Below are 27,911 nucleotides of genomic sequence, written 5' to 3'. Positions count from 1 at the left end.
TTACTACACTTTTTGTTTCGCGTAATTACGCAATTTGATTCGCGCTATAACGCCTTTATTGGCATTACAACCCTTTTGATTGGCGTTATTACGCCTTTGTTTCGCGTTGTAACGCATTTGTTTGCGTTATTTCGCCTTTTGATTAGCGGTATAATGCCTTTGCTCGCGTTTTTACGCCCTTTTGATCCGCTTAATAACGCCTTTCAATTCGCGTTATAACGCCTTTTGTGTTGTATAATCACGTATTGCCAATATTATATTTTTTTTCATGTGATACTATATGGATTTCGTAATTACATTAGTAAATGTAAAATATGGCTTACACAGAAGCCCAATCAAAACTAACAACATCTTTTATAACAAATAATAATAGTGATATTTGTAACATTTATGGCAACAATAAAGCATCTTAGGCAACTGTGTAGATAGTGAAATCATACATTCAAAAATGGACACAATTCAATTATCGATTCATACAGTCCAGTTTATCGTGACAAAGATGCAAGACTCTGACTTTTTTAGTTAGCCCATATCGCATGGATATCATACATGTCATAAGGGTTAACCGATACGATTCTGAAGAATCAATTGAAAGTTAGGCGAATAACTACCGGATCATACCCAATGCTTAAGATCTAGCCAGTAGAAGGAGCGAGTTAGATACGCTCGAATGTTACTGTAAATGCCTTCTAGATATATCATTCGCCGTTTTAGCTCACTACAACCGAAAGTTCAGGGTGAGCTATTATTATCAAAGGGGGATGCTCCTGCGTCCGTTGTCTGTCGTCATGCGTCAACATTCACCTTCATCTCTGAAATTGGTCAGCAGATTTATTTCAAAATATGTCTGTAGCATCCTTGTGACAGTCACACTTAAATTTAGTCGTTTCATTCTAATTAGCCATTTTAAGGGATCAACAGAGCTAAACATAGATAAATCTCTTAACATCTTTTTCTACTGAAAAATTTGATGGATGATCACGAAACTTTGTCTGTAGCATTCTCAGGTAGTCTTTCATCACATTTGCTCATATTATTATGATTGGCTCCTTTTCGGGTTGAAGCTAAAATTGGAAAAAGCTCTACATATCTCTTCTATTGAACTTATTTGTGGCATTCTTATGCAGTCTTTTCTCAAAATTGATCACATTGATTAAATTTGCCCCTGCTAGGGACCGCTAAAGCTAAAAATAAATGAGACACCTGTTTCTACTGAACTAATCGATGGGTGATGACCAAACTTTGTTTGTAGCATTTTTATATTGTATGTTATCAAACTTGTTCAAAATAATTTGATCGGTCCCTTTTAGGGGCCTCTAGAGCATAAAAATATAAACGTCTGCTTCTACTGAATTAATTGATGGATGAACACCAAACCGTTTGAGCATTGTAAGGTAGTCTTTTATCAAATATGCTCATAATAATTGGTTTGACCCCTTTTAAGGACGGCAATTTTTTTTCCTTCTTTCTTTCTTTTTATCTATTTTTTTATATATTTATTTATTTTCAGATTGGAGCAGATTTGTGTTACATCTTGAAACAAAATGGAGGTAAGACTCCCTGACTTATATCCTGCATTGACAATTAACTAAATTGTAGATTGAAAAATAATTAGCTATACAGTGCTTTTCAAGCTATATTCTCATTAACAATGTATTAAAAATGCCATTTATTGATCCTTCGCCTTGAAGTATTTATTATATGTTTCGTCATAGCGAGTGTATATATTGGATGATCAGAAGCATCTTACTTATAAAATTGCATTTATTTTAATCACTTTAAGAGCTAACTAAAGACAAGGAATAATAGTTACATTTCATGTATTTAGTAATATACCCGATATGTTTAGTATATTAATCTTATTTTTAATTTATTACGTTGTAGAACTTATATCTGCTTTGATATTTTCCTACAAAAGGTGGTTCCTTCACCATGACCTTATTTGTTGTTAAACAACTGTTTTGTGTTCAGTTTCAATATCCAATACAGTATACATGTGAATGAAGACTGATTAAAGCGGCATGCATCCAGATGCTCCAAAATATTTCCATAAAATCAACCTTGAAACAATGTACTAAGATTTCAAAAAAAGTAGAAAAATGCAAGGTTCAAGTAAAATTTTACATAAAATAAAATACTATAATTACTGATTTTTCATTATTTTTTAACTATAGTCCTACTGCGTTACTAACGCAGTATGGGGGTATTTTTTGCATTTTTTTACCTCCTTTTGTAATTTACGTTGGTGGTAAGTACAGTTGATAACGTGTAAGTTGCTACCTTTTGGTAACTAAACAATATTATACCGTTAAATAAAATTTCAAAATTTTGAAAATAAGCATTAGTCTGGAGGCGTGCTGCTTTTAAGGCCATGCTGATTTTTGCTTTTCGTCATGAAATTGCAAATGTGGAATAAGGAAAAAAAACACACACACACAAAAAAAAAACACAAAAAAACACACAAAAAGACACAAAGTAATGGTAGCATCTCTAAAAACACAAGAAAAAGCAAGTTGGGTTATTTACTTTTTCGTATTTTCGCTCTTTCGCATTGTAACATTTTAATATTGTAACATTGCCGGTGTTTTTGTATACTTTATTTTTTGTTTGCTTTGCTGCTTTTTTCGCATTTTCTTTTATAATGCGGTTGTATAATTTAACGATTATGCATGTCCATATATTGCATATGTGGTTCATGTCATAGCATAATTGAATAATGGCGACACATTTAACGGATTTAACAGCAAGTTGATTTAGAACTGAAATTACAATTGTTGAAATAATGTTAACATCTTATTTAGTATCATATGTTATGCCACTTTGTAAATTCTATCATCCTCAAACGATGCGTGCTCTTTTACAACCGGAACATGACAATGTATCAAAAAAGTAACAACTGCAAAAAATTGACGATACAAGGATTTGAAACAAGAAAATGTGACAGTTTAAAAAATCGAAAATTTAACTAAGCATCATAAGTGTCGTATCTTCCTGTTTCGCTTTGTTGCATTTTCTCCGGAAAATCAAAGACATAACTGATATTATAAATTCACGGGAACGTAGTAAACAAAACATTTAAACTTTACAACATTTTAGTAAATATAACAATGTAATGCAGTTTTCATTTTTATAAAGTGTGTAAAAATAGAGGTTGAATTTGCCAAAAACAGGCGTGTCAAAAATATAAAACATAGTTATTTTATGTATCGTGTGCTTTTCTGATCTTGTCGTTATTTCGTTTTCTTCACCGCAAAAGTGCGGACATACAAGCAACACTAAGAAACGACACGGTTTAAATTCGATATGTCATTTACCAGCTACCACAAATGATAGTGTGTAAGAATTCGAATTAGCTTTAAATGCCAAATAATTTTTCAGATTTAATAAGTGTAAAGCGAAAACCCTTAAAATATGGTAGTCATCAGGAATAAATTACTTTTCCAAATATATCTACGTTAATATATCCTTTAAACGCATTCTTTATGAAATGCTAAGATTAACTTAAAAATATTTATGTTGTTTACTATTAGTAAAGACAGCTTATTAACATTATCTTTTATGAAAACAATCAAAACATAATCATTTAACTGTTTTGTCAATGAATGTAATTCACAATACGGCGGTCGGGTTATCGCTTTTTAGATCGTCTGAACACGTGCCCAATGTGAGCGTTTGTGATTACAATTTGTATGTCGTCTGATAGCGCATATGTACGTCCGCTGTTAACGTAGTTTTCAAATGATATTTCCCCTGATTCAACTCGCCCAAATTTGATAGTTTTCCCGGTATCTTCCTTGCATAACACTCTACGAAAATCGTTTTTAGCACATGGGTTATATTGCATCCCACAGGAGTCCATTGGCTCATCTTAGATATTTAGCATGCATCATTATTTAGTGAACCTCTATAACATTGGTTCGACTTACAGCCCTTGTGTCATTTCGTTCTGTGCGTTTTCCTATATATGTATATAATTAAAGTTTAACATCAACATTATTTTGCTCTGTCTAGTATACATACATATACCAAGTTTGTTCAAATTATGACCCGGGGACTAAACTGGTTTCATCCCAGGGCGGTCATTTTTTCCTTTATATATAATGTATAGAGTTAAATATTTCTACGTTTAAAAAAACTATGGAGACTAAACCTGCTAAATATTTTGCATGAAAGATTGTGTTATGGACTTCCTGGAAGTATGTTCAAATCATAGCCCTGCCCTCTCGGGCGTCATTAATTTTCCTTATTTTGAACGTAGTTAAAAAAGAGCTTCTTATTTAAAAGCACGAAAGCGAAATCTTAAACCCATATCACAATGGGCTTCGAGTGTGAGTAACACAGCTGCTAACGGCATTCGCGAAATAGTTTAAAAATGTTTCGAAAGTTCTGATTTTTTTCTAGTGTTCTTGTCACTTGAATTATCAACAAAATTCGTGCGACAGACCCCTTATAAGACATATTCTTTAGAATATGCACGGTACGTGGCCCAAAACGTAACAAATACAGCCGTATAAGTTCACCTCAATTTATCTGTGAAGTATGATATAGAATAGAGACAAGCACCTGTTTCACTAAAGCTACATTCAGCGGAAAAGCAAACAAAATAACACATCTGTTCTATGTCATATGGTTACTCTCACTATGTATTATAATGCAATTAATATTTCACCAGTTTGCAAAAGCTTATCAGTCAGTTAAGTCCGTCCGAAAGACATGATCATTTATTTTGTCTTCAACACCTAGTTTGTCGTCATGATGCATATTATAATGGTCATATTGACCTCCTGTTAAAATAATAAGAATTACAAAGGTAGACTAAGTACATATTAAGTATCATTTAATGAATTTTAAATTTAAAGATTACATTTAGGCAGATTATAACCCTAAAATATATGAATGACGACTTGTCCAGGTTATGTACCCTTTGTGCAGGAAACGACTGATACAGACAGACAGATAAGCAGGCGCGGTAAGCAGTGACGTCTAGGCAGACAGACTCTTTTCTTGGCTCCAGCAATTTTTATCATGGCTGCTTTAACTGTTGGTATTGTCTCCGGTTACTATACGTTTAGGTTTTCATTGACCGATATCCAATGACCTGCTGTTGACATAAAATTCATTTCCTTGGCTGATACTCTCTGTAAATTGCACTGAGTGAAATAATCACGTTGTCATTTAAAATTACCCCCTAGGGGTATAAGTTTGACATGCCTGTTATATGTATCTTACAGCGAAATCGGCTTTTTGTGGCATAACAGGTAATTGGAACTCATATAAACATGAATTAAACATGAATTACTACTACTCGCGCTTTAAACCTAGACTTATATCCGTTCAAGCAACATTTGTATTTTCAATATACGACGCCGATGTAAGGACAAAACTCCACCTGCACCAAAGCACCTCCCGTCCTGCAGAAATGATGGAGCTAGTCGTATGCCGCACTCACAAAATATTCCTGCATTAAAGTCAGTACCATATGTGTCAACATTAACGTACATAAACTTGCGTCTACCAGAGCCAGCATGATACTTGATTATAATACTTTGTAATCGAAGTAGACGCCATCTGACACCTGCGGAGCCTTTATGCTTAAATATTGCAATCAATGCTGCAACAAAAGTAATGGAAACTCCATTGTTAGGAGAAACCATGTGCCACCTTTAACTTCTCTCCTGTTGTCAGAAATTTGAACATGACAGTAATCATATACGGCCTGACTTACCTCTCGCACATTTTTAGCAACGGTGATATGGGCCACCCGGAACCAACATGATATCACATGTTCGAATTCCCTTTTGCACGGTGAATGCGAAAGATGGCAAGCCTCAATTCAGTGGACAGCTGATGTTGTTTTTTTCAATTGATGTTTAAGGCCTAAATCATTTATATGTTGAATTATTCCATTAAAGCCGTTCTCTTACCAATACATTTCTCCATTTCATGATTGTCTTCTTCTTCGCTATCTGACTGCTGTCAATGCATTTTATATCGCAGCAGTAGCAATGAGACATCCTGAAAGCAAAGTCGAAAAATAAGCGTCCAGTGGTTGATCCATTTCAATGATGCCTAACCGCTGAAACTCGAATTTTCATTGGGCTTCTATTTTTGTTAGCCTATTCTTATTTCTTTATTGCCTTTCGAAACAGTCATACGATTTTCGCATGAAATTCGCAAATACAAAATTTGGAAATCATGCTAAAATGAAGACAAAAGAATATCGTGCGATCGTCGGGCGATATTCTCGCAACATATTTGAGAACATTTTGATATAGATTACCAATCGCAACTTTACAGCCCTTTCTGTCAGTCTTCGGGTAAGGACCTTGAACACAGTTTATGACCATCTAAAATGAGTAAATTCATAAAAATAAAGGTAAACGATACATTATTTCAAAACTTGTTAGTTTGGTTGTAGAAGCCGAAAGTACAAAATGCAACCATGTTGACCTTTAGTCGGATTCGTTTAAAGTTGTACATAAGTGGGTATATTTAAATTTAAAATGGCTGTCCAACATTTTTTAAATAATTTTTGTACCGGGAAGCCTTTATATAGACCTTTGGATGTCAAATATGTATACTAATCAAAAGTTCTAACGCTCGTCTAAAAAATGACTTTATTTAAAAAAAAACATATGAAATATTCACCACACGTATATTATCATATTTAGTTATTGTCTACATGTACGTTTTGATAATAGCTTCATGCTTGAGTGCACACAAGCTTGGTCAGTCAAAATTGTTTTTCTCGTGCATAAATGCTTCATGTGAAATTTCAATCAATAAAATTCGAACAAAACACTTCTAAGCGTATACCAACATGTAGCCATTTTATTGAATGATTCCGTTATTATGCCTAAGCATTGAAAAAAGAGGACGTGCAATTGGGATGTTACAAACCGGATCGCGCGTAAGCAATGCAGCCAAACTGTGAGAAACCGTTTAAAATTTTAAATTTTGGAATCGTGTACTTTATACCGTTTTTGTGTCGCCTTGAAAAGGTGACATATAGGGGTTACTTTTGTCGGCGGTGTCGGCGGCGGTGTCGGCGTCGTTGTCGGCGTCGGCGTCGTTGTCGGCGTCCCCTAAAGCTTGTCCGGAGCATAACTCAGTCACTATAAGTCTGATTGACTTCAAACTTGGTATGCATGCTTCTTTCAATAACCCGAAGTGCAGTGCACAAGAACCAGTACTCTGCAGTTCTTATTTTTTTGAGTTATTGCCCTTTGTTAATTTTCATACTTTAATTTTGTCCGGGCCATTTCTCTTCAACTAAAAAAGCTATGGACTTGAAACTTCATAGGATGATAGATCTCATTATTAAGAAGTGCAGTGCACAAGAACCGGTACTCTGCACTTCCTAATTTTTGAGTTATTGCCCTTTGTTAATTTTCATACTTTATTTTTGTCCGGGCCATTTCTCCTAATGTATAAAAGCCATGGACTTGAAACTTCATAGGATGATAGGTCTCATTAAGAAGAAGTGCAGTGCACAAGAACTGGTGCTCTGCATTTCTTATTTTTTGAGTTATTGCCCTTTGTTTATTTTCATACTTTAATTTTGTCCGGGCCATTTCTCCTTAAGTATAAAAGCTATGGACTTGAAACTTCATAGGATGATAGATCTCATTATTAAGAAGTGCAGTGCACAAGAATCGGTACTCTGCATTTCTTAATTTTTGAGTTATGGCCCTTTGTTAATTTTCATACTTAATTTTTGTCAAGGCAATTTCTCCGAAAGTATAAAAGTTATGGACTTGAAACTTCATAGGATGATAGATCTCATTAAAAAGAAGTGCAGTGCATAAGAACTGATACTCTGCATTTCTTATTTTTGAGTTATTGCCCTTTGTTGATTTTCTTACTTTATTTTTGTCCTGGTCATTTCTCCTCAAGTATGAAAGCTATGGACTTGAAACATCATAGAATGATAGATCTTATTGATAAGAAGTGCAGTGTACAGAAACTGCTGCTCTGCACTTATTATTTTTTGAGTTATCGCCCTTTGTTATTTTTCATATTTCATTTTTGTCCTGGCCATTTCCCCTAAACTACATTGTTCACAAGGCGACACATCCGACTCGCGGAGTTCTAGTTCTTAAAAATAGTTCCAAATTATAATGAGCGTTAGAACTTTTGATAAGTATACATCAAACATTTTACATTATCCCACCTCACGCCATTAGGCTTGCGAGAAAATGGTTGACCGGATTTACTCATGCATCCGAATAACGTTCCCCATGACGTCTGTAAACCATAGTGCGACTATCTTTGCTATATAGCGTAAACCTTGATTCATTACTGAAAAGAACGTTTGTACACTGTTGTCTGGTCCACCGACGATGTAGTGTGCACCAGTTCAGCCTTCCAGCTCGATGGCGTTGCGTCAAGACGCAGCCTACGTACTGACATCTAGCCCTAATACCACGTTCACATAAACGGTTCTCACAGTTTGGCCAGATATGGGCCTGCCATGTATTCCGATGGTAACGGCAGCGATGCGCTAGATGCAGGTCTTGTGCGATTTTGCATCTGGGATGTTTCATGTCTATTATCTTGCGCAAGTGTAGTAACTCGCCGTCTTGGTGCTCTCCGGAGATCGGCAACAGAACCTGGGATAAGATTAGAGAAAGTAACTTTAGAAAACCACTAGGGTTTCCATCAATTGTTTCGATAGTGTTGTTCCTTGATTTAGCATGCTGTTTGTGTGATAAAATTAAATTAATTTTGACAAAACCACAAATAAATAAAAAATAAAAGAAATTACCTGTAGCTAAAAACTTTCTGTACAGTCTACGTATTGTACTCTCAGCACATCTTATTTGCCTTGCTGCATTGCTTAAGCGCGATCCGGTTTGAAACATCCCAATCGCACGTCTGTTGCAACCACTATTGAAATAAAACCACTATTGAAATAAATTATTTCAATAGTGGTTGCAAATTATTTCTCATAATAAGATTCATAACCCACCACTATTGAAGTAATTTATTTCAATAGTGGTCGTAATAAACTTCATCATCAACCACTATTGAAATAATTTATTTCAATAGTGGTCGTAATAAAATTCATCACTAACCACTATTGAAATAATTTATGTCAATAGTGGTCGTAATGAAATTCATCACTAACCACTATTGAAATAATTTATCTTAATGGTGATGTTAATAATTACATGTATCCTTAATTGATTTATTTTAATATACAGGGGGTTTGAGTTGAAGTTCCGGTAATTTCCAATGTGTTAATTCTTGTACAAATAATTTACGATTTTCACATAATATATCAATAGAAAGAAAAAGGTAAAAAAAGAATATGTAAACAATTCTATACATCATTCTACGAGATTTTTTTTTTATTTCTGCACAACAGTAAAAATCCGAAAAGAGGTACGTTAAATTCATAGTCTCGGTTATAATTACTGTAAAATATAAGTCTTTAATACCTTTTATTTGCATTTTAATTTGCGCGAATTGGTTATATATTTTTGCACACCCGTGAAAATTGTAACATTATACCATATTTCCTTTTAGTCTTGATTATTAATACCGTAAAATATGCAAGTATAATACCCACTTTTTATATCTGATATTGTTCGTTAGATAAAGTGTTTCTTGCGTTACAATAGTAATAACAAAGTAATACTTCTAAAAAGTTCATTATCGTCTACAATAAAAAAAAGAAACATTAGTCTTTAAACGTGTCTGTAAAGTGACTCTTAAAATGAAATGCATCCCCAACTACTATTGATATAATTACTTCGATAGTAGTTGTATTTCAATAGTGGTTGCAAAGTGATTCTTCAAATGAAATAATCCCCAACCACTATTGAAATAATTTATTTCAATAGTGGTTTTATTTCAATAGTGGTTGCAAAGTGATTTTTCTAATGAAATGCATTCCCAACCACTATTGAAATAATTTATTTCAATAGTGGTTTTATTTCAATAGTGGTTGCAACACACGTCCTCTTTTTTCAATGCTTAGGCATGATAATGGAATCATTCAATAAAATGGCTACATGTTGGTATACGCTTAGAAGTGTTTTGTTCGAATTTTATTGATTGAAATTTCACATGAAGCGTTTATGCACAAGAAAAAACGATTTTGACTGGCCAAGCTTGTGTGCTTTCAAGCATGAAGCTATTATCAAAACGTACATGTAGACAATAACTAAATATGATAATATACGTGTGGTGAATATTTCATATGTTTTTGTTTTAGTTTTGTTTTGAAATAAAGTCAATTTTTAGACGAGCGTTAGAACTTTTGATTAGTATACATATTTGACATCCAAAGGTCTATATAAAGGCTTCCCGGTACAAAAATTATTTAAAAAATGTTGGACAGCCATTTTAAATTTAAATATACCCACTTATGTACAACTTTAAACGAATCTGACTAAAGGACAACATGGTTGCATTTTGTACTTTCGGTTTCTACAACCAAACTAACAAGTTTTGAAATAATGTATCGTTTACCTTTATTTTTATGAATTTACTCATTTTAGATGGTCATAAACTGTGTTCAAGGTCCTTACCCGAAGACTGACAGAAAGGGCCGTAAAGTTGCGATTGGTAATCTATATCAAAATGTTCTCAAATATGTTGCGAGAATATCGCCCGACGATCGCACGATATTCTTTTGTCTTCTTTTAGCATGATTTCCAAATTTTGTATTTGCGAATTACGCATGAAATTCATGCGAAAATCGTATGACTGTTTCGAAAGGCAATAAAGAAATAAGAATAGCCTAACAAAAATAGAAGCCCGATGAAAATTCGAGTTTCAGTGGTAAGGCATCATTGAAATGGACCAACCACTGGACGCTTATTTTTGTGCCCCCACGTTAGTGGCGGGCATATAGATTTACCCTTGTCCGTCCGTCCGTCCTTCCGTCCGTCCGTTCGTTCACTTTTGTGTCGCACGTTACTCAAAAAGTATTTGACCTAGAGTCATGAAACTTTACAGGAATGTTGATCAGCATGTGTAGTTGTGCACCTGGGTATTTTTTTCTGGATATTTTTAGTATTTTCAGAGTTATTGCCCTTGACTTAGTAAAAGTTTGCAATTTTCAACATGTGTCGCACGTAACTCAAAAAGTATTTGACCAAGAGTCATGTAACTTTACAGGAATATTGATCAGCATGTGCAGTTGTGCACCAGGTATTTTCGTCTGGATTTATTTAGTATTTTTAGAGTTATTGTCCTTCACTTAGAAAATTTTTGCAACTTTCAACTTGTGTCGCAAGTCACTAAAAAAGGATTTGACATATTCATTAAACCTTCCGGGCAGGCTGCTCAGCATATTTAGATTTGCACCTGGGGTTTCGCTTGTGGATTTATCCAGTATTTGTAGAGTTATTTCCTTTGACTTTGTAAAAAAATTGACAGGACAGTGGCGCGGTGGGGGCACCCGTGTCCTATGGACACATTTCTAGTTCGACTTTGCCATGCTGTTAGTTTCAGGATGTCTCATTGCTACTGTTGCGATATAAAATGCATTGACAGCAGTCAGATAGCGAAGAAGAAGACAATCATGAAATGGAGAAATGTATTGGTAAGAGAACGGCTTTAATGGAATAATTCAACATATAAATCATTTAGGCCTTAAACATCAATTGAAAAAAAAAACATCAGCTGTCCACTGAATTGAGGCTTGACATTTTTTGCATGTACCGTGCCAAAGGGAATTCGGACATGTGATATCATGTTGGTTCCGGGTGGCCCATATCACCGTCGCTAAAAGTTGCGAGAGGTAAGTCAGGCCGTATATGATTACTGTCATGTTCAAATTTCTGACAACAGGAGAGAAGTTAAAAGTGGCACATGGTTTCTCCTAACAATGGAGTTTCCATTACTTTTGTTGCAGCATTGATTGCAATATTTAAGCATAAAGGCTCCGCATGTGTCAGATGGCGTCTACTTCGATTACAAAGTATTATAATCAAGTATCATGCTGGCTCTGGTAGACGCAAGTTTATGTACGTTAATGTTGACACATATGGTACTGACTTTAATGCAGGAGTATTTTGTGAGAGCGGCATACGACTAGCTCCATCATTTCTGCAGGACGGGAGGTGCTTTGGTGCAGGTGGAGTTTTGTCCTTACATCGGCGTCTTATATTGAAAATACAAATGGTGCTTGAACGGATATCAGTCTAGGTTTAAAGCGAGTAGTAGTAATTCATGTTTAATTCATGTTTATATGAGGTCCAATTACCTGTTATGCCACAAAAAGCCGATTTCGCAAATAAAAAGTTTCTGTTTTCGTTTTTCGTGAAATATGGTATATATTTTCACTCATCATGATACAATTCCACATATTTTCACTCGCCGTACTGGCTCGTGGCATATTTCACGCAAACGAAAAATATCCTCTTAATATTTAGTAACAACTAGTTGTAGGTGATTATACATGTATATCAATCACATTATAATGGTCATTTATAATAGCTTTGTGTTTCACTGTTCAACTTTCAATTCAAATGAATGAAACATATTTGGAGGCCTGCAGTTTATGGTGTTACAAAGGTACATGCAATTCGTGGACAGATATCCTAAACACGGCCACTTTGCGCGTAGCGTTACCTTGTTGCCCTCTACAAAAACTATGTTGATACATTGGTGCCCTAAATCATTCGTTACATGTACTCATTTACATGTACAGTGCACTCCGGATACAACGAGATCGTCGGGACTTCGGACGATTCCTCGTTATAACCGGGTCTCGTTATAACCGGGACAGAACAAATTGAGAAATCCGACACCGTCGAGCATCATTTATTTCTACTTTCGCTTTCGCGTGCATCCTTTTTGAAGAGTATATAATGGGAGGTAACTCTTTGCAATCAGAAGTTTTTGTTTTATTTAAATATACATGTATATAAATATATCTAGCTATCATAGAATTTAAACAAAACATGAAAACACAACCTACGTCTAACCGCGTGTGTTTTTTCATTAATATGTACATTTTAAAATTCGTTTTCAAAAGTCACGCAGTGCATTTCTCACGAACACCGAATAACACCGCAAGAAATTAGCCGCTTCCTTTGTGCTAATCACTCAATGAAATTGTTTTGTTATGACATTTCGTCACCTTAAGGACAATTTAGCCCGGAGCGCTGACAAAACAAGGCTGACACATTTGATCGCTAATTGCTCGACCCATTATCTCGGCCCGCGTCAATAATTTCTTCCTTATTGTAGATGAAAACACATTGAATTCTGCTTAACATTTGCCATGTGGCATTGCCTTAAAAGTTTTCGCAAAAGTTTGTAGAGTAACCTCTGAACCATTTCTGTGTTTCAGACACATTTGTAGAATTGATGTAACTTATAAGTATTTAGATTCATCCCATTACAGTTAATCAATTCTGATTTTGCCATTTAAAATAAATACAATATAAAATTCTTTTTTGTAAAATGGTCATGTGATTGCTTTAGATATTTGATATTTCTCTTCTAGTTTTTTCGCCGCAGAAAGAAAGAGAAAAGGAGGGAACACGTTTGTATCTTTAAAACACTAAAAAATTTTGTTAATTCAGTTAAAGAGCAGTTAAACTGTAGATTTAAAATGTTTAGTTTCGCCATCAAACCATAAATATTATCTTAAATTTTACGTTTTGCTAAATGTATGTAATATATGTTTTAGTAAGGCTGTAAGTCAGATTATAAGCCAGATTGTTTTATTGTTTTCTTGATATATCAAAGCAAAACTATAATTCATCTAAACGGGCTTAAACGCGGCATGAGGCTTAAATACATTACAATGTTGCTTAAAGACATTTATGTCTTCATTATAAAGAAGTCATGTGATCGCATTTAATTCTTGATTGAAAAGAAATCCAAGCATTATATTTTTTCTCTTACTTTCTTATTGTAGGGCGGCCATGAAGACAATGCAGACAGTTGGAGCATAGTTTCGGTTTGTACATTATAACAATAATGTAAACAAAAACTGTGTTATAAGAATTTTTTTGCAGAGTATTTTCTTTCAAGATACTAGATAATTGTCTGATTGAAACATTACAGTATATATAAAATACTTTTACAATTAACAATACCAGTAAAGTAGTAAAGTCACTTGAGTATTTGTTTAGGATGTATCTGACAAAACAGAGGAATGGTGGTGCAACGGACACCTTTGGACACACTGTTAGTTCTATGCTTATTCAATTAACATTTCTATGTAGACCCTTTTTGCCTTACAGTATTTATCTAACGATATTTATATTTGGGACTGTTAGTAATATGTCCTTATAAATAAATGTTAGAAACATGTAAACAGGGACAGTTCTGAGTAAATATTGTAAAATTACTAGTTTAAGTGTTAAGACCGCATAACTTGAAACAAAAATGACTGCTGCTTATGTTGTTTTTTTTCAAAGAAAACAGTGACCATATATCCCACAAATACTGTACGAGGATTTAGGAAAAACGGATGAACAAAAAAAAAAACATTAAGTCGTTGCGAGGTCGTTTGCTGGTGACTTGATACTAATGTTATTTGATTCAGGATATCTGTATTTATCAGACATTTATAGTGTCTGCTATAAGTTTCATCGGTATCAATGCGATAAGGGAGCATTCAATCCTTTTTTATTCACAATATACAAGACAAAAGTCAATTCCATGCACCGAATCACTGAATATTGAATTATACTTGTAGAATTTTAATTCTAGTAGAATCAGTGGTAAAAACTGTTCAATTATGCGTTGCCTGTTGCGTGATATGTGTGTCCGTTCACATATTTATTCTTCAGTTTCTACTCATTTTAAACTTGCTCATTTGTTTCTGTATCCGTTTGTTGTGTTCCTAAAGTCAGTAACATGAATTGCAATCAATCATTTATTTCATTTTGTGTTTGAAAAAGTATATTACATTTAATAATACACATGTAACACCGCTTCTTTCTGTAATTTATAATTATACATGAAGCTTTAAAAGCGAAACACAATATTTAGAATTTCGAACAAAAGACAAGACGTAGATGAAAGTACATTTGATAATAAAGCCGTGGAAGAAGTAGCTAATAATATACATCGCTTTAAACAATCTTGTCGCCATCCCAAGAACCTCTTAGTAGGATATAGTTTATTGTTTTGTACGATTAACTGGAGAGCACACTTCAACTTCATAACCTATGTTTTCCTTTGCGTAAACTGGCAAATTTTCAACTTCATGAACTTAACGAATTCACGATCTTAACTTCAATGGAAGTTAAAACGTAAATTTGCAAACTTGAATTCATGAATAAAAATCGTGAAATTCTGAAATTGAAATCCTTAATTTATGAACTTGAAATCTTGAATTCCTGAATTGGAAATTCTGAATTCGCGAACTGAAATAGATTTTAAATGTCTACCAAGTTTGTTCAAATAAAAGCCCTAGGTTGAAAATTGGCCCCGCCCCTGGGTCATTGATTTTCTTTATTTGTATATATAGTGAAAACTTTAAAAACAAAATCTTGTAAAAACCCGAAAGAGCTAGAGTTTAGTTATTAGGCATGAAACATCATCTAGTAGATGTCTACCAAGTTTGTTCAAATAAAAGTCATAGAGTAAAACATGACCCCGCCCGGGGGTCATTGATTTTTCTTATATGTATATAGTGAAAACTTAAAATAAATCTTCTAAATAACCAAAAGAGCTAGAGTTAAGATATTTGGCATGAAACATTTTATAGTAAATGTCTACCAATTTTGTTCACATAAAAAAACATAGATTGAAAATTGGCCCGCCCCTTGGTCATTGATTTTGCTTATTTGTATATACATGGTCAGTGAAAACCTAAAAAGATTCGTCTTGTTTATTATTAGCGCATCCACTTTTATTGTGTACTGGTAACATAACCATCACAAAAAAGGCATTCAACTCATTCGAGAAGGCGTATACGGCCTTGTTTTGTTTGGCTGTCCGCGTAGCAAAGATTAATTAAGACGTACTTTTACTCATAAAATTACATTATTAAAACGTTAAAATTTTAATTTTGTGTACAAAGGTACACAACAATATTACTCATTAAAGAATGAATAAAATGTAATTATAATTCTTTTTCAGCTCCAAGATGGTGAAAACTACGACTTTTGTAAGTATAAAAAATGTGTGCATTCCTTTTCTATCACTATTGAAAGTTTGTTTATTCAAGATTATAAATATGAAACATTGATATTTACTATACAATGTCATGCATATTTCTTTTTTATTCATATGAATCCATATGACATGTGAAAAATTGATAACATCAGTGCGCATTTGTATACCCCTGGCATACAGTAAATTAATCCCTATATCCGTCTGTCCGTACGAGGTTAAACTTAATGGAAACTTGCATTTTTTTATTATTAAGTTCTACTGATGGCTATATAATGTTCAAAAGTACATGATCATGGGAAAGTAACAAAACTTTTGCTTCTATTTTTTAAGTTCTTGCCCTTTTCAGCAATTTGTTAGAATTAACCTTTACCGGCAATTAGAATATTTCTGTATAGTTCAATATATACTAATGGCTTCTTAATTTTCACACTCTCATATCAATAAAAATTATTCATGATATTGGCAAGTTTTATAACTGTGACGTCTAATTTTCTCTAGTTATTTCCCTTTTTATCACTTTGAAAATCGGCCTTGTTTAATAACTCATTCCGGGTAGTTAGAATTATCTTAAATTTGTCCTAATTCCTTCACTTATTAATTATGTCTTTCATATTTCGTAGATTGATACCTTGAGTTGTCATCTAACTTTTTATGGAGTAAGAGCTTTCGGGGTTAAAGTCAATGTCAATAGACCTGAGTCAAGATTGTTTGAATTAAACCCTTGGGTCAAAATGTTGCCCTGCCCAAGGGGACAATGAGATCTTTACTTGTCCTTTGATGCACAGCCATGCAATTTGGACATGTGCTCATTTTGAAATGTAAAATATCAGTTGACCTAGATTTTGACATGTGACCTTCTTTCCTGTCCTTGGATATAAAGCTATGGAATTAGGACCATATGTACACTTTTAAATGTAAAATTTAACTTTGTTATCAGCTGACCCAGATTTTGATGTTGTCACCTACTCTTTATTCCTTTGATGTACAGCCATGAAATCTAGGTCATTTGATATATAACCTTAATCACCAAATTTACTGCATTACGGCAAAGTTCAATAATATAGAAACAAAAACGACACTTCTGTTTCTAAACTTATATTTAGTGTTGTATAATATAATGCGGTCGAATAGCATTTTTCACAAATGCAATTCTGTTATTATTAGATATCATACTTTCAATGGTAAATAAAACATGTGTATAACAAACAGGGATATAAAAATGTGTGCTGAATGTTCCATCTGACTAATATCAAGTAATAAAGAGTAAAATATTGTTTGTCGATTTGTTGCGGCCATATTGGACGCAATATTGAATTTTTTAGACGCACAATGATTTGAGTCTATCACCCTCAGTATTCTCATTTGTTCCTCTAAATTATTTTGCAAATGGTAAGGCACTTTATGCTAACTGCAGCCTTACATGTTATACATGTATATCATGCGAGATAATATTTATTACTCTGACTTACAAAATCGGGCAACCTTTTTTGTTTGCATTATATGAGATAGTGGCAGTGTGTCCTTTTTGTTTATCATAGTAGTAACTAGCTGAATTTGTAAACATGACGAACCAGCGTCAAATATGATAACTAGACCAGAAAATAAATTTTCAGACAAGGCATTCATAATTGACCAACTGCCATTTCTTAAATTTTACGTTACTCATCATCAAAACCGAAATTTAATATTCTTTTTAGATATAAACGAACTGAATGCGAAACTGTTTTATATATTTCCATGTAGTTAAGGATGGCGATATCAATTTTGGAGGACATTTTGTACCGGGGGCGTTTGTAAATAATCCTATACATTTTGACTTGTATCAAGAGGCGCTTTCTTGTGGTTTTGAAATTGACAAAGCTATTAGAGTGAACGTAGTTGGGAACTTTAAACAAGGTAAAACATCGTTGACAAAAATACTTGTTGGAAAGACGTGTGAAAATGTTCAGAGTACAAATGGAGTCGAAATTAACCAATGTAAATATTATGAGGCTAATGGTGATGTAAGCTTCTTTGAAAGGATGTCTAAGGTTGATGATACTGAAATTATTGACCGCATTGCTGAGGTCGCAAAAAATCAGTCTGGCTGGTTTATTGAGGATGATCTAAATCTCACTGAAGCATCCGAGTATGGACGATTGTCATTATATTCCGAAGGATTTTCCGAATATGATACTGATTCGTCTGATGAATTATTTTCAAAACAACTATTTACAGAAGATACCAACAAAACATCAGCATTGAAGACTAAAAAGAGACAAAAGAAAACAAAGAATGTATTAGAATCAAAAGCAAAAGTTACCGTCACACCGGAAGAAATTCAGACATTCTCGACTTGTCTTTCATCTGACGATTATGTGTCAAATATTGCTGGAAATCTTGAAATATGGGACTTTGCTGGCCAGTTTATCTTCTATGCCACACATACATTATTCCACAGCAAACGCGCTGTATACCTCTTGGTGTTTGATTTATCGACACCATTGTCAGAAGTCGTAAAAGATTCTGAGTTCCCTATGGAAACCGGTGGTAAAACGATGGAACAATTCATAAAGTTTTGGATAAACTCTATTCATTCATATGTTGGGTCAAATGACGGTTCAGAACCTCCTGTTATTCTTGTTGGAACACATAAAGATAGATTAGCCGGGGACGAATTACAAAAATCAAAATATGCAGATGCATACTTTGAAAGAATTAGAAAAATTTTTGAGGACTCACCCATTCTTAATCATATTCAGGCGAAAGATTTTGTAGTCAATAGCGTTGACATCAACGACAAGGAAATCGTTGAGCTGCGAAAGGAAATCATACGTATTGGTATGAAACAATCTGAAATCAAACTTCCGGCGAAGTGGATAGCCCTTGAAAAAGAACTAATTAAGTTAAGATATATGAAGATAATTCCATTTAGCAAAGTTGTGGAAATCGATTCACAAAATGATTTCCCATTAAAGGAAGAAGAGCAAATAAAATTGTTCCTTATTTATCACCATACAAAAGGAACACTTTTTTTCTTTGACGAAGAACCAATATCGGCATATGTTGTACTTGATACCCAGTATCTCATTGATGCCTTCAAAGGTATTGTTACTTCAGAGAGATTTTGCAAAAAGGAACCACAATATCGCTACTTTTGGAATCTTTTACAACAACAAGGAAAGTTGACAATGGAGCTTATTGACAGAGTTTGGGAGTCTAACTATGATTTTCTCAAACATAAGAAAGAAATTCTGATGTTTATGCAAAGGCATTATATCATATCTGAAGTTAAAAGTTTCGATGAAAACACTGGAACATCAAATGGACTCGGCTGGTATATTGTCCCTATTTTTCTACGTGACCACAGTGATAACAACACAGTTATAGAGTTCCTTAAAGGAAAGAGGCAGACATCTTTGAGGTTTCTGATGTTATTTCAGTACACACCAGTTGTGCAAATTGTATATTGTCGTCTTGTTGCCGCTCTGGTAGCAAAGTGGTCAGTTGTCCAAATAAGCGTATCGGAACAAGAAAAGGAATTCTTACTGTACGAAAATTTAGGAGCATTTAGATTGGACAGTCTGAACGCTGGAGTTGTTGAATTACAACAGAACAGAATTGAAATGCGTGTAATAAGCCTTTGCACATCACGAAATGTAGACAGCATTACTGCAGACAAGTTCAGACGATTTGCAGAGTCAGTGGTTATCAGCGAATTCAGTAAACTGCGGCATTCATCTACAATCCAAGGTAAACCTTTCCATACATGCTTCAGATGCAACGATGAATGCCATGGGCTAAATGGAAGTCATGAAATCTTGCAGATGGAAACCCTTAAAGGTAAAAGCATTGAACCCTGCCTTCATATGCCAGTCAGTCACGAAATACACCCAAAACAGGCACTGTCTGAATGGTTTGAAGATATCTCAACGATAGGACTTTTAGAAGACTGCCAGGTTAATGAAAAACAACTTAGCAAAATAGCACAAACCATTGGATATAACTGGGAACTCCTTGGAAGTGAACTTGATTTGAGTAATGCCGAAATTAATCAAATATCAATGGACAATCAAACAAGCAGTATGAAAATCTTCAAAATGCTATTGAAATGGGAAGCAAGGCAGCAAGGAAATGCCACCGTCAATAGACTCATTCAAGCTATGAAGTCAACAAAGTCACTCACCGTTGAATGGGATGAAGTGATGAACATTATTGAGGAAATAGCATCCACACAAGATAAATAATTACACATCTTTAAACAGGTATGTTAATTTTTATGTTGATAGTATTTTTTGTATAATATCTACAATCAATTCCTATCAAAATTAGTCAATTTATATATGATGTCATATCAGCTCAAAAATGTGTCATTTGGTGAGCAGATAAAATGTTCTTCGGTGTTATAGATATATGTAGTTTAGCTATTGCTTAAAATGCGTGTTATCTCCGAAATCCTAAGTATTTGACTTTTAATTGAAATCACGGTTCTTAACGATGTTTTCTATAAAATTTCTATAAAATATCCCTTTCGAAACTGAAAATATCTATAATTAAATGTATTAATATTAAAACAATGTAAAGAAGTTTATAACATGTTTTTTTAACAAAACTTCTACTTATACATATCAAATTTGTTGTTCATTCTTTTTCATTTCTAGTTTTAAGCAGATGTGACGACTACTTTGAGTGTTTTGTCGTGAAGCATAGGGCTGGATTCACAGTATTAATTGTATTCCAAATCTGCACTTAGGGAGGGAATACTAAAAGCCACATGTGAAGTCATGAATTGTTTTGCATATCAGTGGGATATGTTACATTTTTTGTGACATTGCAAGTCAAGTGTCTTTGAATATTTTGTATATAATAAGTATGTTTAGTTGTATATGTGTTTTACTTACGGACTCTCAGGCAAGTCTTTTTGTTCATTTGTGTTTGGTTCTCTAATGCTTATTATTTCTTAAACACTTACTTTTAATTAATATTTGAGCAATAGAGCCAGACGAGTTTTAGGCAGTTATTTTAATATTCGTCAATATTGTTAATAATACAAGAAGCTCAGTGGTAGAGGGGTTAGAGTCGATGACTTCTAATCCAGTTACCTCTCTGGCGTGGGTTCGATCCCCGGGAGATGCTTTGGTAGTTTAGCGCGGAGGAAGGTAGTCTAGTACTGGTGTAACTCTCCAGAAACGATGCTTAGGAAACTACCCGCCTATATGACTGAAATACTGTTGGAAAAAGGCGTAAAATTAAACAAACAAACAACATGAAGCTTGATTAATTCAATTTCAAACAAGCTTATTAGAATTGCAATCGAATAAGCATTTAAGGACAATATTTGGTAACAATAAATGATTAATAACAATATTAGCTAATTTTCAATGTTGTATTTTAAAAACTCATATAAATAAATATAGAAAATATAGAAATATGCTTGTTTAAAGCCATACCAGCAATTACCTGTTGTAATTACTGATTCATATAACAATATAATTGTATTATTGTCTGTAAATGTTAATGATTTCAAGCAATCTTGTTTTCACAAATGATTTTGTTTTTTCTTATTTGTGCTTTATGAGTTATTATATGTTAGCTGTGACAGAGTTTAAAATACAAATACATATGTATCGCATGTTGAAATATAGCATCGTTTATTATCAAATAGTTGCAACTTCTATAGAGGTTAATGTGGAGATATAAGCCTTATTTAACAGTGTGAGGCTAACATTTTACTTAGATTACTTCTTTAACTATCAAATATCATATATTACACATATAAGTTTAATAAGATTTTTGGTGCTAGAAATATATAATATATAATTTTAATGTTTAAGCACTTCATTATTTTACTCACAAATGCCCTATAGTTGTCCTCTTATTTAATTATTACATGTCTTTCGTAATTTGGAATATACAGTTTTATCAATCTGTAACTTTATAAGATCTCAGTGAAAACCTATGTTTATGTCCTTAACAAATTTACCCATCTCATCACAAATATGAAAATTATCGTTTTCTACATTTTCATGTTTTGGAAAGAAAATCTAAGGATGTACCGCTTTAAACGGATTTTTGTTAAAAAAACTTGTAGTGTTCACGAGTAAAATACTTTGACAAGATATGTGCATTGAATGAATTTCTAAATTATTTTGAAAATGTTTCATTTGATTTGCCCGTAAAATGTTGGTGTATTATGTTATGCGCCTGGTCGTCCGGGTGTCTGTCTGTAAACAGTTTTTCAAGTCGGTTTGTTTCTTTTGAAACTACTTGGCAGTGAATTATTTATCATAATGAGACGATGTGCATAGTTCTGGTTTAACAATTCCCGTGTAAAGGTCAAGGTCACACTAAGGCTTTTGTATCAATTTTAAAATTTCCGCAATGTTTATTAGATATTTAGCATGTAACATTACCTTATTGACCTTTACAAAACTGATATGAATTATGCCCCATGGCTCAATATCGGTTCGCCCAAAGGGTCACTTAATTTATGAAGACATCTCTGACACCTATGATGACCAGCGCTGAGATATTTGGCATGTAACATCGCTTTTAGAAAAAAACTGGCATTATTCATGCCCCTTTTTATCAATATTGGGCCCCCCCCCCCCCGAGGTTTTGTATATGAGCAATCCATTTTTAAGTGTTATTTTGGTGGAATTGCAATATATTTTGCTTGGATATTTGACTTTTAGCATTGCCTTGTTGGCCATTTGATCAATATTGGCCCCGCCCATGGGGCCACTTAGTTTATGTAGTATTGTATTGTAGAAAACATATGTCAGTCTTATTTTATGAAACTAATCTAATATTGTTTAACTATCAACTATTGCATGTTGGTTCTAGATTGTAGATTTCATCAAATCATGGCGTAGCAAATAGGTGCATTTTGGAAATTGGAATATGAAATTGCAAACAAATTATCCAAAACAAGAAGAATTTTGCCCCCCCCTCCGAAAAACTATACACGTATACAGACAATTTGTTTATATCAATAAAGGTACTTCAACACCGTTTGATTTATTGATTGGTTTCTGATAAATTATTATTTATTATTAAATTCTTTTAGTTTGCATATGTCATATAAATGTTAACTCATTTTGGAGCTTTAATTCACCTCAGGGTCGTACAATTTTTATATTGTGAAATAGCGTGTACAAATTGAAGAAGGCATGATTTCATAATATTGTTAGTACAATTAATGTGTTTTGTAGAATGTAAGGCATTTGTATAAATTATTACTATATAAATTATTATTATATATACTATACAATCATATATTGTATATTTACTGCGTAATCATGTACATGCACAGTTGCCTGATTTTTTCATCCAATCTCAAATCAAATTGGAATTAAAGTTTCTAATATACATAATTTTTGCTTCAAAAAAAAGTATACAAGTATATATTTTCTATTCAGTCATTTATTTAAAACACTTTTATTATAAAACATCTTCTACATTAAAATCGTACAATTTTTATTAAGCAAAAGTGTTTATGTTGCACATATTATCATACAGTAGAAGATAACTGTTCTTGTTGCAACTAACATTTAAAAGACAATCTACAAAACATGACACAAGGAATTAATTATCATTGAGTTCTTAAACGTGTATTTCATTTGCTTGTTTATAAAGTTTTTTTTCTGTACGAGAACTTGTCTTATATTTATTTTTATATGTAATTTCATGCATAATGAATTTTGTTACAGGTCCCAAATATCCTTAGTTTATTCGTGCTAAAGTACATGTATAATTTAACTTTTTTGTGGTAGGAAGATTATCAAGATTTATTTCACTGGGATTAGGTTTGGTCAGATGTAGTTGTTCTGTACAATGTACATATGTCTATACAATGATGAATATATCATTATGATAACAATTGTCAATAAGTAATTTTTAAAAATTCCACTTGTAATTTCGGATGTTTAAATGATAACATAAATAGGTGTGATAATTTAAATCATATTCAACAAAAACTGAAATAATTATTTTTTTATTTTATTTAGTTTTTATGACTAAGTTTTTTGTATTGATAAGAAATTTGCAATATTTTGTGGTGACTTAAATCTTGTTTAGAATCCAGACATAGTTTACCATGATTATCAATAAAAAAAACATAATACAGTCGACTCCGCTTATAACGTACTTAGTGTGACTTTAAATATCGTTCGTTATATCCGAGGTTCGCTTAAAGCGAATGTGCAAAACATGCTGACTTGTTTAGGTGGGTAAATTTGCCGTGAAAAAGGCATACCTGTCACTGGTTACTGTTATAATCGATATTTTACGGCAGCGGTAATTAAATGCAGGTCATTTTATTGAACAATATATTATGTACATGGTACATGTATTTAGACATGTAGTACTTGTCTATAAAGTGCTTATTATTTGTTGTCTTTTACTATTTATTTGTTATTATTAATATTGAAAACAACAAATCGGTTATTTGGTAATTATTGGGTATTGACAGCAATTTATCAACTGAGGTTGCGAAACACAAATTTTCCATGACAAATTGGAAATTATGTCGTGAGAACATTTTATCAAAATCTTAATCTTACCTGTGAAATAACTCAATTAAATAAGTATCGGATAGCGGTAGTCATAATCTTAATAGAGAGCATCACGATATTTCAATTATAATTAACAGTTTGTTTTAACCGAAGAAATTGACATCTTTTTCGCCGTTTGGGACTAGCAAAAATGGTTCGCTATAGCCGAAAATTTGTTTTAAGCGAGTACGTATTAAGCGATGTGATTTTATATAAAATAATGAAGGAATTGGCCGGGGATGTCATATTTAGTTCGCTATTGACGATAGCTCGTTATAAGCGATTTCGTTATACGCGGAGTCGACTGTATAAAGGCTTGTTTCTTTTCACTAAAAGATGTTGATGATTCCTTTTAGAGAATTGCTTGGTGATGTCAAACAATATACATAGAAACGAACTAACCAAATAGAACAAGGTAGATTAGATTTTAGATTAATCTGTGTATATGTAAATGTGACATAGATGTAAGTTATATAGATTTGTCATTCATAAACATTTTTAGATATTTCTTTTGTTTCTATAAATCATGGAAAAGTTGTTTTTTTTGAAAATTTAATTATGCTTATTCATATGATATTTATGTCTTAACTTAGAAAATAGAAAGAAGAAAATTATAATATAAATTACCAGTTTATTATATAGATTAAATATTAAATACAAATATTTTGTTATTAATGCTGAAAATTTTCTGGAGACATTTCTAATGAAAATTAGAGGTAAAACTTTTTCTTATAGCTCATTTAAGGCAAATGTAAGAAATGTTAATGAAAAACTATTACAATAAGAAAATATTCTTATTGAACAAAACTGATCGATTGATAATATAGACTAGCTTATTTATTTATAAAATAGATTGAATGAACTTAGATGCAGTAAAATCAAAAGTGCCTTAGAAGTTTATATATGATCAAAAAGATATATTAACAGTAACTTGTTAGTTATAATAATGAAAATTTGTATAAAAATTGTTTTGACTGATGATTCTTATATTGTTAAAGAATTAGAAAGTTATGACACCACTTTGCTGTTTCATGATGAATCAGCAAAGTTAGGTCTCATTAAGTATGATTAATTCTCCTTTACATTAAAAATATAAGATATCCTGAATGTGTGTTGTTTCTCCTAAATTACTTTGGATTATATTAGTCCCAGTTTCATCTAAAAGATCCAGTTCATTCCCCATACGACGTCTACATATTTGAGAATTGCATTTGTAAACGACATATACAATTTTTCGACAGAATTTTTTCATATATAAATTTTAATTTTCTCATTATGTTTAACTGTTCCATTCTTTATTACTAATATTGTCAATATGTGAGTGCCATTGGCAATTGTTAGATAGGAATAAATCCAATTGTTTATGTTAGTTTTATTCTGGTATATTTTGGTATCATGTCTGATGGTATACGAGTGTCGACTAGTTCATTTAGATTTATTTCTTATAAACGTTGCCTGTATCATGGCAAAAATAGTATATGCTGTGTACATGATCAACATTCAGGGCCATAAAACGCCATACTTTCGCGTTATGCAGTATTATATGGATATGCCAATGAGATGCAAATTGCCTTTTTGTTATGACGGTCCCATAAAGTCTTGCTGAATTCCATCCAGCAGTTGCAAAGAAACAGCAATATTGAACCATACGCATACTACATAACTAATCAAGGGCCAAACTCTGTGTTGAAGGGTCTGACCTGAACAAGGCAACGACAAGCCCGTCTCCTCTTAGTGTTAATGGTCCCCATAATGTTTAATTGAATTCCAGCCAGTTGTTGTAGAGAAATAGCGCGGAAACGATATTGCACTACATGCATAATGCATCAATTGCCATAATTTTGTATTAACGGTTTGACTCAGAATTAGCGCAGAAACGATTATTGCTTTCTATGCATACAGCATAATTAATCAAGGGCCAAACTCGGTGTTGAAGGGTCTGACCTGAACAAGGCAGCGACAAACCCGTCTCCTCTTAGTGTTAATGGTTCCCATAAAGTTTAATTGAATTCCATTCAGTTGTTGTAGAGAAATAGCGCGGAAACGATATTGCACTACATGCATAATGCATCAATTGCCATAATTTTGTATTAACGGTTTGACTAAGAATTAGCGCAGAAACGATTATTGCTTTCTATGCATACAGCATAATTAATCAAGGACCATAACTCTGTGTTGGAGGGTCTGGCAGGACCAAGGTTACTATATGCACAGTTGCTATTGGTATTTTATTGTATCCACAAAGTGTCCTTAAATTCCAGCCAGTGGTTGCAGAGAAATACCACATAAAAGACTATTTCTCAATATGCATACTGCATAACTGTTAAAGGGCCATAACTCTTGAGTTGAAAGGTCTGACCTTAACAAGAGGAGGATGTGTGCATATCCTCTTAGTAGTTATGCTTCCCATAAAGTTTCCTTGAAATCAAACAAATAGTTGTAGAGAAATAGCGCGGAAACGATATTGTCCTACATGCATAATGCATAACTAATCAATGGCAATAACTTTTATTATGGTTTGACTGGAGCAAGGCGATGATATGCGCATCTCCTCTTGGTATTCAAGGATTCAATAACGTTTCGTTGAATACCTCCCAGTAGCTGCAGAGAAATAAAATGGAAACGATTATTGCTATATATGCATACTGAATAACTTTTCAAGGGTCCTACCTCTGTGTTGAAAGGTCTGACAGGGACAAGGCGACCATATGCGCATCTCCTTTTGGTATTGATTTTTCCTATCAAGTTGAATTTCAGCCAGTAGTTGCAGAGAAGTAGCGGTGAACGATATTTGCAATTTATGCATAGTACATAAATAATATATAATAATAAATAAGGCCATAACTCTGTATGGATGGGTCTGACGGGAACAAAGCGATAATGTGCGCATCTCCTCTTCCTATTGATGGTTGCAATTCTGTTGATTTCCAGTCAGTAGTTGCAGAGAAGTAGCGAGCGCAGAAACGAAATTCGGAGGGACGGACATCGTCAATGCAATATCCCCTTCCCGATTCCATCGGCGGAAAATTTTAAAAAATCTAATCTGCCAACTATTCCAAAACAGAGAAAATTAGGCTTCCATCTGGTCATGAGTTAATTGTCAATTATTGGACAATCAAAACACAAAACGCAAAAGGAATAACAACAATGTATGTGCACATTACGCTATTTAATGTTTACTGTAAATACTTTTGCAATTTAATTTGAGCTTGTGTACAAATTTTTTATGAGAAGCTGTGCAGTTAATGATTTATTGAAAGTACAAATTTTATTTTGTAT

At 33.2% G+C, this 27,911-nt stretch overlaps 1 protein-coding gene across 2 annotated transcripts; it reads left to right on the top strand.

The window, feature by feature from the left end:
- Positions 1–1,508: 1,508 nt before the first annotated feature.
- Positions 1,509–26,539, top strand: LOC132741420 (uncharacterized). Of its 2 annotated transcripts, XM_060729574.1 has the most exons (6): positions 1,509–1,550; positions 13,469–13,507; positions 13,886–13,927; positions 16,063–16,090; positions 17,842–20,342; positions 20,739–26,539. In XM_060729574.1, exons 1-5 carry the CDS (start codon positions 1,545–1,547, stop codon positions 20,322–20,324), a joined length of 2,598 nt encoding a protein of 865 aa, XP_060585557.1. In that variant the 5' UTR covers positions 1,509–1,544; the 3' UTR covers positions 20,325–20,342; positions 20,739–26,539. The 2 variants fall into 2 exon arrangements, with proteins under 2 accessions (XP_060585557.1, XP_060585558.1); XM_060729575.1 differs by lacking the exon at positions 13,469–13,507 and having other exon boundaries at positions 1,511–1,550.
- Positions 26,540–27,911: the final 1,372 nt, after the last annotated feature.

The sequence above is a fragment of the Ruditapes philippinarum genome, unplaced genomic scaffold (assembly GCF_026571515.1).
Source record: "Ruditapes philippinarum isolate M1 unplaced genomic scaffold, ASM2657151v2 ctg6271_1_1_1_1, whole genome shotgun sequence".
Taxonomy (NCBI): Eukaryota; Metazoa; Mollusca; class Bivalvia; order Venerida; family Veneridae; genus Ruditapes; species Ruditapes philippinarum.
This window is presented reverse-complemented; position numbering and strand designations above follow the sequence as displayed.

Coding starts and splice junctions, on each gene's coding strand:
- LOC132741420 (XM_060729574.1), top strand. Junction 13,508..13,885: donor AAGAGAAAAGGAGGGAACAC/GTTTGTATCTTT, acceptor TTCTTATTGTAG/GGCGGCCATGAAGACAATGC. Junction 16,091..17,841: donor TGGTGAAAACTACGACTTTT/GTAAGTATAAAA, acceptor ATTTCCATGTAG/TTAAGGATGGCGATATCAAT.